This window comes from Hemiscyllium ocellatum, chromosome 4, assembly GCF_020745735.1.
Source record: "Hemiscyllium ocellatum isolate sHemOce1 chromosome 4, sHemOce1.pat.X.cur, whole genome shotgun sequence".
NCBI lineage: Eukaryota > Metazoa > Chordata > Chondrichthyes > Orectolobiformes > Hemiscylliidae > Hemiscyllium > Hemiscyllium ocellatum.
The window spans coordinates 101,039,472-101,052,276 of record NC_083404.1 but is presented as its reverse complement, the minus strand read 5'-3'; the positions used below and the strand labels follow the sequence as shown (position 1 = coordinate 101,052,276).

General features: G+C 39.0%; 1 protein-coding gene across 5 annotated transcripts in view; it reads right to left on the bottom strand.

Annotated features, from left to right (window-relative positions):
• Positions 1-12,805, bottom strand: part of LOC132815029 (probable C-mannosyltransferase DPY19L4) — a 101,484-nt gene that overhangs the window by 49,747 nt on the left and 38,932 nt on the right. For all 5 annotated transcript variants that reach the window (XM_060823684.1, XM_060823683.1, XM_060823681.1 and 2 more), the window contains exons 8-10: positions 3,752-3,886; positions 2,527-2,658; positions 745-846 (exon numbers count right to left, since the gene is read on the bottom strand). In XM_060823684.1, coding sequence (XP_060679667.1) covers positions 745-846; positions 2,527-2,658; positions 3,752-3,886 — 369 coding nt within the window. The remainder of the gene's footprint in view (positions 1-744; positions 847-2,526; positions 2,659-3,751; positions 3,887-12,805) is intronic.

Sequence of the window (12,805 nt, the reverse complement as noted above, 5' to 3'; positions counted from 1 at the left end):
GTGAGCACTAAGGAAGCAAGCACTAAGGAAGCAAGCAGCCGTGAGATGCAGCTTGGTCCAATCCATGGGCTAGGTCCATCCATGCATCCAAGATATTCGTGCAGCAGTATTTCAACACTAGTTGCCAGTAAGCCCTGTAATGTACATCTGTGCTTCCTAATTGTCCTGTAATTACATAAGAGAGGTGTCATGAGGATTGTCAAAGGTTGGTAAATATCAAATGCTAATGTCCGTGAATGGAGGGACACTTGCAGTTACTCCACATGAATTGTGCCCGGAGATGCTGTCTGTTACGGAGGAACATGGCAGTAACTGATCCAATTTCCATATCAAGAATTCTCAACATCTAATTTCTTCGCTGAATGTGGTTAGACAGGAAGCTGAATATTAAGTGAAGTGAGTTGTACCATTGCTAAGGAAACTAGCCATCAATAATTCCCCATAATTGGCAACTTGCCACTGCCCAACGAGAAACTTTCCTCGCCACTTGGCAGATGTATAATGGATACAGCAAGGTGGTCCCAATGTTGAGGTAGGTCTTGCCAGACTTCTCAGATGATTCTGCCACAGACTTCAACATTGCCCATGTTATTCAGGCCTCTCTAAAATTCCACTCGTGGTCCTTCTTTGAATACCATGTTCCCATTGAAGTTATTGAAATAAGGCATAATTGGTCTTCCATAAATGCAATGCAAGATAACAATGTCAAAAAATACATACCAATCTGCTGTATCTCATACTTACTTTTATGACAAGATTTAAAGTGACTGAAACTGTAAAAACCAAATAGAAATGAAGCAGCAATTTCATCAGTCTTGCCACAAAATGACCTTTCTTTAGATTTTGCTGTTAAAGAAAAGGGAACAATAAATCATTAATAAAACAGGACTAAAACTCACATCATGCTCAGAACCTTTTAAACTAACTCTACTTCATAAAGAAAACTTGACCATATTGTTTCCAACACAGATAGATTTTCATTCCTTTGTTGGATTGGAATTAAAGGGGAGGGATGGGATATAAAAATGTTAAGTAGAACTCAATTGCAGAATTTTGGACTCCACTCCCATTTTGTAGCAATTTTTGAAGATCAGGATAAGAGAACAAGTAGGAAGCCTGCTTGCAGCAATCGTGTCCTTACCTGCTCCATTCTAGAAGTGGAAATTTTAGACTCCCTGCTATTTTTACAAGTCTGCCTTGTCTTGGAAGAAAACACGGTTCATTGCCTGACACGTGTCATTTATCATGGGGAATTCCCAGACTAGAGCAGGAAACATTTTGAAGCCAAATTCAAAAGATGTTGATATCATAAAACATCTAATTGTTACATGTGAAGGTAAGTATTTTTAAAATACAGAGATTGAATAATAGGTTTGTTCAGAAAATGTAAACAGCTATTAAATTGACAAGTATTGTGAAAGTGAAAATGTCTTCAGAAGCAGGTGGGTGAGCTGGACGAGAACAGTGTATGAGTACATCTGGAATACCATGAGCTGGCTGGGGTGTGAATAAGGTTGTTAAGTGGTCTTCTGCATTCAACATGCAGAAAAGTCAAGATTCAAATTTTAATGTGTCAGTTGCCTCATGTTTTGATCTTTGCAGTGATTGACGACACTGCATTTGAAGCAATGGTTCGGATGACTAACTGCTAACCCTACTGTTCCTCTATTTTAATGTATTCAGCCATAGACAGGTGTGCAATGGAATTTCAGTTTGAATGCTTGATTGAACTGTAAACCTCACTAATGAATGCAGCTCAGCAGTGATTGTTGATACAATTATCAATGGATTTGATTGAGAGTTTTATGTGCTCCTAAAAAGATTGTGAATGGCTATTGCTTGACAGTTCTTTGACCCTAAAAAGGATCTTTCTCAAACGAACTACGAATGGTTGTTTGTTTGATTGACACTTTCAGACTTTCCAATATTCTAATAAGGCTACTGGGTGCACACATATGCTAAGACAAGCAGGGAATACCAAATGCAGTGTGAGTGGGTGAGAAGGATGAAGAGAGGCGAAGATTAGGAAAACCAGTACTGATGTACAGGCTGAGCTAACATTCCAGTGAATGAATTATCTCACAACTCCCTCAGCTCACAGTCTCATTCCTGATTAAGGGTTTTTGCCTGAAACATCGATTCCCCTGGTCTTCGGATGCTGCCTGACCTGCTGTGCTTTTCCAGCACACCACACTCGACTCATTCCAGTGAATGAAGGCAGACGGCTACTATAATGCCTTCCGTCCAGCATCGCACTACTTCCATTCCTGCTATGACTCCAACAAGTCGCCATATTGTGGATGAGCACTGACGGCAGACAGCACGATGATGATGTTGGGAAATGGCCAATTACATAATTATTGATCGATCGCGTAAAGATGAAAATCTAGGCCAATGCTTTGAGCAAAAAAAACTTTTTTTCCTACAATTGGTTGTATTAAATGGGACAAAATGAAGTTGGTATTAATGTGCTTAATCAAAATCTTAAAACACTAAGTTATTTGGCTTAAAAGCCCATTTTATTACCTGAATGTATTTTGCAAGGTGAGAACCACAAATGAAGCTTAGTAATGGGGAAGCCAGCAATGCAGAATTTCTGAACTGTATAAAATAGCCCAGTGCAAGGCACACTAAATACATCCTGTACACGTCAGCCACCTACAAAAGAAATAGGAGGATAATCTTTAACAATTTCACAACAGAAATAGCAAAGCTACAGAAAAATAACTTGCTATTATGTTCAGTATGTTTCTTTATTTGTGTTCAGGCAGATGACAAAATAATTATGGTGCACTGCATTGGTTCTATATAATTTGACAAAAAGTGAATGTTGTTTTCTTCCACCTGCTTTACAAAGTCATCAAGAATCAAAAGATAACTTTATGACTTTGGGCAATTAGTTTTCAAAGACTTGCATTAATAATCCAGACTTTTTGCTGAGAAATAATAATTTTAGCATTTTGTTTCATAGTCATAGATAAAATTATTCATCAATAGTCATAGCAACTGCACCATTACAAATAGAATAATATCCAGCTATATGCTTCAGGCTATCGCTGTTTTCCAGGAAGTCACTGACTGAATTTATTCAGTCTGGTGTTTGCATCAGATCCACCCAAACAGCCAAGAACCACTAATAACTGGTTGAATGCCATCTGTTAAAAGTCAGCTATTGCATAAAGCCAAGTATGCACACTATTGTATACACTATATACACATTTTCTGTGCCTGATGATGCACAACAATTGAACAGTCTCAGATGAAACAGAGAGCCCTTTATTTCATACCGTGATATAAGTATTAAACATACTTGCCAGCAAAAGTCTACCTGCTTGGGTCAGGTGTACACCATTAATTAAAAGCACTTCTAATACAAACAACATGCTGTGGATTCTGAAGCAGTCACTATGCTGGATCCAGCAATATTAATACTTCTTGGAGTGGAGTTCTGAATCAGTGTAGCTCAAGATCAGTATGAGTCAGCCACTCTTTGACTATCAATCTCTATGTGAGCTACAGGAATATCATGATACAAAATCAGAGTGTATGTATGTTATCATGAAAACACACTCCACAAACACAAGATTTCCCTTCAAAAAATTAAGTTGCAATGTTTTAACCTTGGCCACCACCATTACCAAAATGTGCATGATCAATATGTTGTGGTAATCTCTAGTTAACTTCACTGTTTCCTTCCTTTTGTCCACTCTTTCGCTTCCTAACAAGAATGTATACTCTATTTTGCACATACCTTGCGGCTTTGAATTAGATCCAGGCAATCCAACAGGAAAACACTGAAGGCTTGTACAAACAGTACATAGTGACTAATCTCCCACATCATTATAAAGGCAAAGGTAGAGGCACACATCAGAAGATATGAAAATATCTAGGTGGGAGGAAATAACAACATTAGCTTTGTTACCCAATATCCTATACACAAATCTCAATTTAAGATCTACTAGACTACACAACTTACATTGGGAAGATATGTATAATAGCTACTCTTTTCAGCAGCCAATTTTCTATCCATGCTAATGTGCTACCCCCCGTATCATGAGTTGTTATTTTCTGCAATTATCTTTGATTTGGCACCTTATCAAATGCTTTTTGAAGTCTGAAAACAAAACCACACATTCTACTTCCTTTTTTTCCCCACAGCTCACGTTACTTCCTCAAAGAACTCCAATAAATTGGTATAAGGTGATCTCTTTTACATAAATATTCAAGAGTTAACATGTTTTTATCTTGAAATCTTCCAAGTGCCCTGCTATAATGTCTTTGATAATAACTTTGAAACCTTCCCTATATCATCTATTAAACTAACTGGTTTGTAGTTTTCTACTTTTTGTCTTCCTCCCTTTTGACATACTCACGATTCATCAATCTAATGGAGCCTTCTTTGAATCTAGGGAGTTTTGAAAATAAAAAGTATCATGTCAACTACCTCACTAGGCATTTCTTTTAGGTCCACAATGACCCAGGCACATGTCAGGCTTCAGCTCCAATATTTTGCTCAGTACCACTTGGTAATTTTTTTCTCTCCCATTTCCTGTTTTACAATTGTTTCTAGAATGTCATTTGTATCATCTACATGAAAACCAATGCAAAATAATTTGTCTGCTATCTCCTTATTTTACACTATTAATTCCTTAGACCCGCTATCCAAAGGACCAAAGCTTGCTCGCTAAATCTTCGGTAAAATGATCATTCCCTTGGTTGAGGAGTCTAGAATGAGGGGTCACAGTTGCAAAGTAAGTGGGGAGGAACATAGGACAAAGATGAAGATATTTTTTAATTCAGAGACTTGTGAATCTTTGGAATTTTCTACTCAACATGGGCTACAGAAATTCACTCATTCAGTATGTTTAAAATACAGATTGACAGATTTCTTAATACCAGTGATAGAAAGCAATGCTTTCCACACTTATTGCACTGTGATCGCATTCTGATGGAAACACTTACTACTTTTGTATTTCTAGTTTGCTTTCCCTCACATTCTTAACTAGCTAGCATTCTCTCCTGTCTGAGTGTTTCTCTCCTTTTAATAGTTTTGTCATTCTTTTCTGCTTTTTTATACTCTGTCCAATGTTCTGACCTGCTACTTACACAATTGTATGCTTTTTCTAGTTAAATCACTGAAATTAATCTATTTGGTACATTCTGAAAGATCTCTTAAAATGTCAGCCATTGTAACTCTTTTGACTTATCCCTAAACCTAATTGGTCAGCACAATTTAACTAGCTCTGCTTTTATGCCCTCATAATTGCCCTTTTTTAGAACACATCAAAAGGTGACCATGAGAGAATTCAATACAAATGGTTCTATAATGCACGTTTTGTCAATGCGAATTCACAATAACACAACTGACGAACTGAGGACACTGTTTCTATAGTGCAAACTTTTAAAGCATATATTGATTTTAATGCAATCCCAGCCCAATTAGTGTAGTGCTGCTATTACGCAATTTTCTCATAACATGGGGCTGAACGAGAACAGATCTACCTTGTTATAGCAGAACCGACTGTAGATATAAACTAGCAAAAATACCCACTAAAAAGTACTCTAAGTACATAAAAAGTCAAATGTGGGTCCATTTCAGGCAGAATCAGAAGAATTTACAATGGGGAATGGAGAAACGGCAGGGAATTTAAACTATTACTTGGTACCTGGCTCCACTGAGGAAAACACAAGAAATTTCCTAGAATTACTGATCTAAGGGAAAATGAATGATAGAAGGAAATCTGTGTTGGCAAGTTGGCTGTATTGGAGAAATGAATGAGACCTTAGGTTAATAAGTTTACACAACCTGATATTGTGTCTCCTAGAATATTAAAAGAGGTGTCTTTGGAGATAGGGGATGCATTAGTGATGATCTTCCAAAGTTATATGGATTCTAGAATCATTCCCACAGACTAGAAAATAGCTAAGCCACCTCAGTATTTAGGAAGAGTGGGAGAAGGAAAATAGTGAGCTCCAAATCTGTTAGCCTTATTATATCAATAGTAGGGAAAATAATAGCATCTACTATCCAGGAATTGATAAATGAACACTTGGGTAATAATAATCTAAATGAGAATAATCAGCATGGATTTGCGAGTGAGAAATTAAGTCTGGGTTTGTTGAGGATGCTACTAATAGAAGTAATAAGAGAGAGTCAGAAGGCTTTTGATAAAGTCACCCACATGAGGTTAGATAACAATGTTAAAATACATGAGAGAGGAGGTAATGTACGAGCATGGTTTAAGTATTGACTTACAGGCAGAAAACAGACTAGTGATACACAGGTCATTGGCAGGCTGTGACTACTAGGATACTACAAGGCTCAGTACTTGGACCACACTTGTTCACAGTGTATGAATGTGGAAATCAAATGCCATATCTCCAACTTATTTGGGAGTGTGTTGCAATCAGATTCAAAGCAGCTTCAAGGGAATTTGGTCAAATTTAAATGAGTGGGAAATAAAATGGCAGATGAAATATAATGTGGAAAAATGTTGAGGGGATCCACTTTGGTAGGAGGGAGAATGGTGCAGAAGATTTCATAAAGAGATTAGAAGGTGCAGATATACAAAGAGAACTGGATATTGTATTCAGTCACTGAAGACTAACTTATTGGTGCAGGAATAAATTAGGAAGGCTCTTGGTATGTTGACCTTTATCACAAGAGGATTTGACTACAGAAGTTGCAAAGTCTTTAATTGTGTAGAACCTTAGTTAGAGTGTATTTGGAGTAGTGTGTACTCTTTTGGTCTTCTTTACCTTCAGAACTCCATTATGGTCATAAACAGGGTGCAAAGTAGTTTCACCAGAATTATTCCAGGGATGGTGGGACTGTCTTTTGAAAAGAGACAGGGGAAATTAGACTTGTACGTTCAAGAATTTTGAAGAATGAGAGGAGATCTCACTGAAACCGAAAAGAAACTTAATAAAGTAGATGCAAGTATGCCATATCCCTTGTTTGAGAAATCTAGAATGAGGGGGTCACAGTTTCAATGTGGGGGCGGGTGGGTGGAATATAGGACAAAAATGATGGGTTTTTTTTCTAACGCAGAGGCTTGTGAATCCTTGGAAGTTTCTAACCCACATGGGCCATGGAAGCTCAATTAATGAGTATGTTTAAAATAGAGATTGACAGATATCTAAATACTAATGACAGGAGGCAGTGCCTTCCACACTTTTCCCACTGTGATCCCATTCTGAGACTTGAAAATTGTGGCAACTTCTCAGTGAGAGTACAAGGTGGGAGCGGTGAGAGCAGAGATCTGTTGGAAGGGGCAGTGCATCTGTTATGACTTGGGCAGAGATTCATTCTAGTCCCACTACATCAAAATTTCAGTCTCAACTCCACTTGGGTTCCGGACTCCCATTTGGGAAGCCTTGATGTAAGGGAAAATGCAGATAGGATGGCAAAAAGGGACCAATGTGGATGGTTTGCCAGAATTGTAGCAAATGGTAATGTAGACTCAAAGGGCTGAGCAGTCTATTCCTACTCATGAGGAGAGACAATACGGTAGGGGTAATGTCATTGAGCTAGGACTCTAAAGTCCGAGATTAATGTTCTGGTTTTGAGCCCCACCATGGTCGATGGTAAACCTGAATGCAATCAAATCTGGAATTAAAAGCTGGTCAAATAGCAATCCTGTAACCATTCTCAATTGGCATAGAAATCCATTTGGTTTACCAGAGAAAGAAATTTGCTGTCCTTTCTTGATTTAACCTACATATGAATCCCGACATACAACTGCTCTCTGAAATGGCCTAAAAGGTCAGACAATTCAATGAGCAATGGGCAACAAAAGCTGGTCTTGCCAGTGACACCCACATCCAATTAAAGAACAGAAAATAAAAGTCCCTAGTTAAGTTTAAAATACTAGTCTTGGAACCATTCTTCTCTGCCTCAAACTGAATATAAAATTCAGTTATTCCAGCTACCTAGGCATGCCTTATTTATGAGGTGATTAATTAATCCTACCTTGTTGCGTAAAACCAAGCTTGTTCTCTCGTTGGCTCCAGAATGTTCTATATTAAGAAACTATCCCAAAAGAAATTCTACCTTTGACACATCTTGACCTTGTAACAAAGTCTATCATAACGGGACAAAGTATTTGACAAATTACGAGGACTAAATGAAGACAAGTCACCAGGACATGATGACATACATCCAAGGGTTTGAAAGGAAATGGTTGCCGAGGTAGTGGTTGAAATGACTGAAATATTCCATTACACACATCCTTGTTTAAGAAAGGAGGGAGTTAGAAAACAGAAGCTATAGGTCATGTGACCTAGCATCTGACATTGGGAAAATGTCAATTGTTAAATGAATTATAAAAGAAGAAATAGCAGGACATTCAGAAACACTTAACACAATCAAAGTGAGTTAACGTTTTTTATTAAAGGGAAATCATGTTTTACAAAATTTTTTAGAGTTCTTTCAGGATATAATAAGCAGAGTTGATAAGGAAGAACCAGTAAATGTAGTGTATATGGATTATAGAAGGTTTTCGTTAAAAAGTGATTGCATAAGGTAGAATCTGACGGAATTGGGGGCAATGTGTTAGCATGGATTGATTAATGCACAGAACAGAACACTGTTATCAATGAGCCTTTTTTTCAAAATGTACAACTCATGGTGAGCTGCAGAGATCAGTCCTAGGGCCTCAATAATTTACAATCTATATTAAAGTCTTGGAGGAGGGTCAAAGTGTAATGCATCCAAAATTGCTGACAATACAAACATAAGTGGGAGGCCACGTTATGATTAGTCTGCAAAGGGATACAGTTAGGTTGAGTGAGCAGGCAAAAACTTGACAAATAGAGCTTAACATGAGGAAATTGGAGGTCAAGCACTTTGATAAGAAGAATCAAAAAGGCAATCTGTTAGTAAAATGGAGACAGATTCCAAAAATGTGCAGCCCAGAGGGATCTTGTGTTCTTGTACATGATAGACAAAATGGTAGCAAGTAATTAAGGTAACAAATGGAATTTTGGCTTTTATTGTTCAAGGGTTGGAATTTAATAATACGAAATTCTTGTTGCAGCTGCACAGGATGTTGGTGAAGCTACACCTACAGTAGTCTGTACAGCTTTGGTCCCCATGTTAAGAAAGAATATACAGACAATGGAAGCAGTTCAAAAGAGATTTACTCAGCTGCTCACTGGGATGAAAGAGTTGATTATCAAGAACGGCCAAACAGGTTAGGTCTTTATTCATTAGAATTTAGAAGAATGAAGGGTGATCTTATTGCAACTAACAAGATTCTGAGGGAGCTTGATAGAGTAGTTGTTGAGAAAATGTGCGCACTAGTGGGGGAATCTCAAACTTGGAGATATAGTGACAGAGAAAAGGACAATTCACTTACAACTGAGATGCAAAGGAATTTCTTCTCTCAGAAGGCAGTGAATGTCTGAACCTGTCTATCTCAGGGAGTTATGGAAGCTAGATGACTAAAGGTGCATTTAAAGAGGAGCCAGACAGATTTTTGAAATATCAGACAGCTGAAGGATTGGAGGGCACAGAAAAGGAGTTGAAGCCTGAAGCAGATCACAATGATTCTGACGAATAGTGGGGATGACTAGAGTTCTGAGGGAGATGGCTGAGGAAATAGCAGAGGCGTTGGTTGAGATCGTTCAAAAGTCACTGGAGTCAGGGAAAGTCCTGGATGATTGGAAGATCATTGTTGTAACCCCCTTGTTCAAGAAAGGATCAAGACAAAAGATGGAAAATTATAGGCAATTAGCCTAACATCGGTTGTTGGTAAAATTCTAGAATCCTTCATTAAGGATGAGGTTTCTAAATTCTTGGAAGAGCAGAGTCAGATTAGAACAAGTCAACATGGATTTACTAAGGGGAGGTTGTGCCTGACAAACCTGTTGGAATTCTATGAAGAGGTGACAAGTAGGTTAGACCAGGGAAACCCAGTGGATGTGGTCTATCTAGACTTCCAAAAGGCATTTGATAAGGTGCCACACGGGAGGCTGCTGAGCAAGGTGAGGGCCCATGGTGTTCGAGGTGAGCTACTGGTATGGATTGAGGATTGGCTGTCTGACAGAAGGCAGAGAGTTGGGATAAAAGGTTCTTTTTCAGAATGGTAGCCGGTGATAAGCGGTGTCCCGCAGGGTTCAGTGTTGGGGCCACAGCTGTTCATGTTATATATTAATGATCTGAATGAAGGGACTGGGGGCATTCTAATGAAGTTTGCCGATGATACAAAGTTAGTTGGACAGACAGATAGTACTGAGGAAGTGGGGAGGCTGCAGAAGGATCTAGACAGTTTGGGAGAGTGGTCCAGGAAATGGCTGATGGGATTCAATGTGAGCAAATGCGAGGTCTTACACTTTGGAAAAAAGAATACAAGCATGGACTACTTTTTAAACGGTGAGAAAATTCGTAAAGCCAAAGTACAAAGGGATCTGGGAGTGCTAGTCGAGGATTCTCTAAAGGTAAACATGTATGTTGAGTCCGTGATTAAGAAAGCGAATGCAATGTTGTCATTTATCTCAAGAGGGTTGTAATATAAAAGTACCGTTGTACTACTGAGACTTTATAAAGCTCTGGTTAGGCCCCATTTGGAGTACTGTGTCCAGTTTTGATCCCCACATCTCAGGAAGGACATACTAGCCCTGGAGCGTGTCCAGCAGAGATTCACACGGATGATACCTGGAATGGTCTAACATACGAGCAACAGCTGAGGATCCTGGGATTGTATTCATTGGAGTTTAGAAGATTAAGGGGAGATCTAATAGAAACTTACAAGATAATACATGGCTTGGAAAGGGTGAACGCTAGGAAATTGTTTCCGTTAGGCGAGGAGACTAGGACCCGTGGACACAGCCTTAGAATTAGAGGGGGTAAATTCAGAACAGAAATGCGGAGACATTTCTTCAGCCAGAGAGTGATGGGCCTGTGGAATTCATTGCCAGAGTGCATTGGAGGCCGGGACGCTAAATGTCTTCAAGGCAGAGATTGATAAATTTTTGATGTCACAAGGAATTAAGGGCTACGGGGAGAATGCGGGTAAGTGGAGTTGAAATGCCCATCAGCCATGATTGAATGGTGGAGTGGACTCGATGGGCCGAATGGCCTTACTTCCACTCCAATGTCTTATGGTCTTATGACTTCAGGAGCTGAATTGCCTACTCAGGCTCCTACTTCCTACATTCATCAGTTTTTCTTTCTAAATCAATTATGTATATTAAAATCACCCATGATAATCATTATAGCTTTCTGACAAGATCTTGCTATTTCTTCCTTTATCCTACTATCTGGTTATTGTTAGAGGGTCTGTCAACCATTCTCAGGAGTGACTTCTTGCATTTATCATTTCTCGCCATTACTCAAGAGACTTCTACATCCTGGTTTCATTAACTTAGATAATCTTCCTCCATTGTACTAAGACCACCATAACTAAGAGCCTCCCTTCCAACAAACTTTGAGCTGAAGTTACTCAAGCAGCAAACATTTGAGAAATGTGTTTCATCACACTCGTATCCAGGAGCTCCTCCACTCTGCAACTGCAACACATCGCACATCACTTGTCCTGCCATCTTTGTTGTATCTTAACTAATTAATTAATCATACAGTTAATTATTTAATAAATGAGTGTCACTTCTTACTACCGCTAACCGTAGTAATATATGCATTAAAATCCAATTAACTTTACCACTTAGGAATAAGATGAACAATTAAATCATCAGTTTTTACTTTGTTTCTCCTAGAGCCTTGGTATCCTCTAGGTGCTGCTGACCGATTGTCCCAGAATCCTGTACTAGCCTCGGTGTTTTAACAGAATGGTATCAGGAATGAGGGACTTCAGTCTTGGAGATATTTTAAAAAGTGAGATCTGTTGCTCTTGGAACAGAGAAGTAAACAGAGTCCCACATAAAGCTTTTCAAGGCAAAGAGAGTTATTGATTTGGAGATGCTGCTGTTGGACTGGGGCGTACAAAGTTAAAAATCACAACACTAGCTTATAGTCCAACAGGTTTAATTGGAAGCACGAGCTTTCAGTGCACTGCTCCTTCATCAAGTGGTTTCAATCACCGGATGAACAAGCAGCACTCCGAAAGCTAGTGCTTCCAATTAAACCTGTTGGACTATAGCCTGGTGTCGTGTGATTTTTAACTTTAGAGATGTTGATGGAATGGATATGGTTAAAAAATAAGAACTCTTTGGCAGCTGGGTCAATAACGAGAGCCCATGAACTCAAAATTAGGAGAAAATCCAGTGGAGCGATGATGAGAGTTCCAACCATCTGAGTTGTCAGGACCTGGAATGCCCTACCTGATAAGGTGGGGGAAGTTGATCCCATAAGCAATTTTAAAAAGGGAATTGTATGAGTTGTTGAAAATGAGAAACGTACAAGGTTCAAAAGGGATGGATTTCACCTGAACTGGAGGGAGACTACATTCTGGTGGGGAGATTTGTTACAGCTACTAGAGAGCCTTTAAACTAGTATGAAGTGGTGGTTGGGGGGGGGGGGGGGGGTTGGAGAGAGAGATAGGGGAATCCTAAATAGTTGTGAGGATAGAGAGAGACAAGTGAAGATGGCTCAAAAGTTAAAGGGAGCAAGTTAATTCGATTGGCAGCAAGAGCACATTAGAGAATAAGCGCACTCTGAAGGACTAAACTGCGTTTATTTCAATACTAGAGGCCTCACAGGTAAGGTGGAACATATGACCAGGATAATCAAAACTATTGCAAAAACATGGCTGAGGGAGGGATCAGACTGGCAGCTCAATGTTCCAGGGTTTAAACATGATAGAAAGGAAGGGAGGCAAGACAGGATGGACAGTGACGTTTTTGATTA